The 2152-nt window shown below is 34.0% G+C and overlaps 1 protein-coding gene across 1 annotated transcript; it reads left to right on the top strand.

Annotated features, from left to right (window-relative positions):
• The first annotated feature begins 498 nt into the window (after positions 1–498).
• Positions 499–1726, top strand: LOC109216364 (probable LRR receptor-like serine/threonine-protein kinase At4g26540). The gene is made up of 3 exons (XM_019380513.1): positions 499–970; positions 1080–1604; positions 1713–1726. Exons 1-3 carry the CDS (start codon positions 499–501, stop codon positions 1724–1726), a joined length of 1011 nt encoding a protein of 336 aa, XP_019236058.1.
• Positions 1727–2152: the final 426 nt, after the last annotated feature.

Here is a 2152-nt window from a genome sequence, read left to right as displayed (position 1 = left end):
TAAAGTTATTGCAAGAGAATGATGGCACAAGGGCCTAAAAATATAATAGAGGGAATGGATAGAAAAGAAAAGATGAAGAAGCAATGGAAAAAAATGAGAAAGAATAGGAAAAATTAAGTACAATGAAAATGGATTTAATGAATGTACACCATAATTGCCACTTATTATTATATATTGTTTTCTTTTTGTTATTTTTAAAACTTTTTATTTCATAGTTCTTTTAGTTGAATTGAAGAAATTTTAGAAAAAAACAAGTCTTGCTATCTAATGAAAAAATCGGCTAATAAAATATTTTATCTCTTACATATACTAATTTTTGTTAAAAATCATTTAAATTCAATGATAATTTTGCTACCGCGGAAAATTTCACTAGTTATATTAGTAACATTTATCATCAGAAGATTACAATCTTCTGTGAAGAATGAGATAACATACAAAGATAACTAATTAAAGTGCGTAAGAAGAAATAAATGGAGAAGTTTGAAACATTTATAGTATATGTCCCAAATTGTGACTACTACTTCTCGGAACCTAGTTCTATTTTCAAAGAAATGGCATTCATGGAGAAATTCTTCAATACTGCTTCAATATGTAGTGACTAGTTCGGCCATCAAGACCGAAACCAACATTACAACTGATCAATTAGCTCTTCTTTCCTTGGAATCTCAGATCATTTCTGATCCTTTTGAGCTCTTGGCCAAAAGCTGGTCTCAAGATACTTGTGTTTGTAATTGGATTGGAGTCACTTGTGGCTCTCTGCACCATAGAGTGACTTCCTTGAACATCTCCAACATGGATCTAACAGGAATCATTCCTCAATATTTTAGAAACCTCACATTTCTTGTTTCTCTTGACTTGAGAAACAACAGTTTCTGTGGCACTTTGCCTCAAGAAATGGCTCATTTGCATCGACAAAAGTTTGTTAGATTGAATTATAGCAATTTTAGTGGTGAAATTCCTTCTTGGTTTGGTTTCTTCGCTCAACTTCAAGTTCTTGATTACTCTAAGGAATAACAGTTTTACTGGTATAGTCCCTTATTCTATTTCTAACATTTTCAATCTTGCAACTTTGGATTTAGTCTTCAATGCTTTAGAGGGACAAATCCCAAAAAACATTGGAAACCTAAAAAATTTGAGGGGTTTAAGCTTTGAAAGTAACAATCTTACAGGTTCTATTCGTCCATCCTTTTCAAATGCCTCAAAGCTAGAAACTTTGATTCTTTCTAAGAATTTCCTTCATGGAAACATCCCAAATGGGATCGGTGATCTTCACAACCTCAACTGGTTGACTATAGAAACTAATCAGCTTGCAGGTTCTATAACATTCCCAATTTTCAATATTTTCACAATTGAGACTATTGGATTTCCCGACAATGGTTTATCTGGTAGTCTCCCTACTGACTTATGTGATCATCTTCCGATACTCAAAGGTCTTTATCTTTCTTTTAATAACCTACTAGGTCATATGCCACCTAGCTTGTCAAGATGTTACAAACTTCAGCTATTGTCTCTATCGAATAATGAATTTGATGGACCAATACATAGTGAAATTGGGACGTTAAGTAACTTGCGGACATTATATCTTGGATTTAACCGTTTCACAGGTATGATACAAGTTCTTAGTTTTTTTAAATTCTAATAATTTATAAGGTCTTTCTTTTTCTTCTTCCTTTTTCTAGCTACTTACTCAGGATGCTGTCACATGATTGCAGGGAAAATACCATAGGAAATTGAGGATAATGATAGCTACGGAGAAAAACCAGCTTACAGGCCCAATACCCATTTCCATATTCAATATTTCCTCACTACAACTGATGTTTTACACTTCAATACCACAAAAGAGGGAGGGGGGTGGGGTGATCTGTGTGATGCCTGATTTTGTGTGCACTGAATTATCGAAGGATCTGGTTATTCTATGCGTTCCTTACACTACAGTTGCGGAATAAATAATGCAGAAAGTAAAGAACACAAGGATTTTTACGTGGAAAAAACCTTGCTCAAAAGGTGAAAAAACCACTACCTACTTTCCAGTAGGATTTTTCCAAACTCTCCACTAAAATCACTGAGCCAAAAACTGCATTTACAAAACTCTTTTGTAAACCTAGGACTAACTCTAATCCCGTTGTAGCACACAGCCTCTAACTGTTGCGAC

This window comes from Nicotiana attenuata, unplaced genomic scaffold (genome assembly GCF_001879085.1).
Source record: "Nicotiana attenuata strain UT unplaced genomic scaffold, NIATTr2, whole genome shotgun sequence".
NCBI classification, from domain to species: Eukaryota; Viridiplantae; Streptophyta; class Magnoliopsida; order Solanales; family Solanaceae; genus Nicotiana; species Nicotiana attenuata.
The sequence above is the reverse complement of the archived record's forward strand: the minus strand, read 5'-3'. Positions and strand labels throughout refer to the sequence as shown.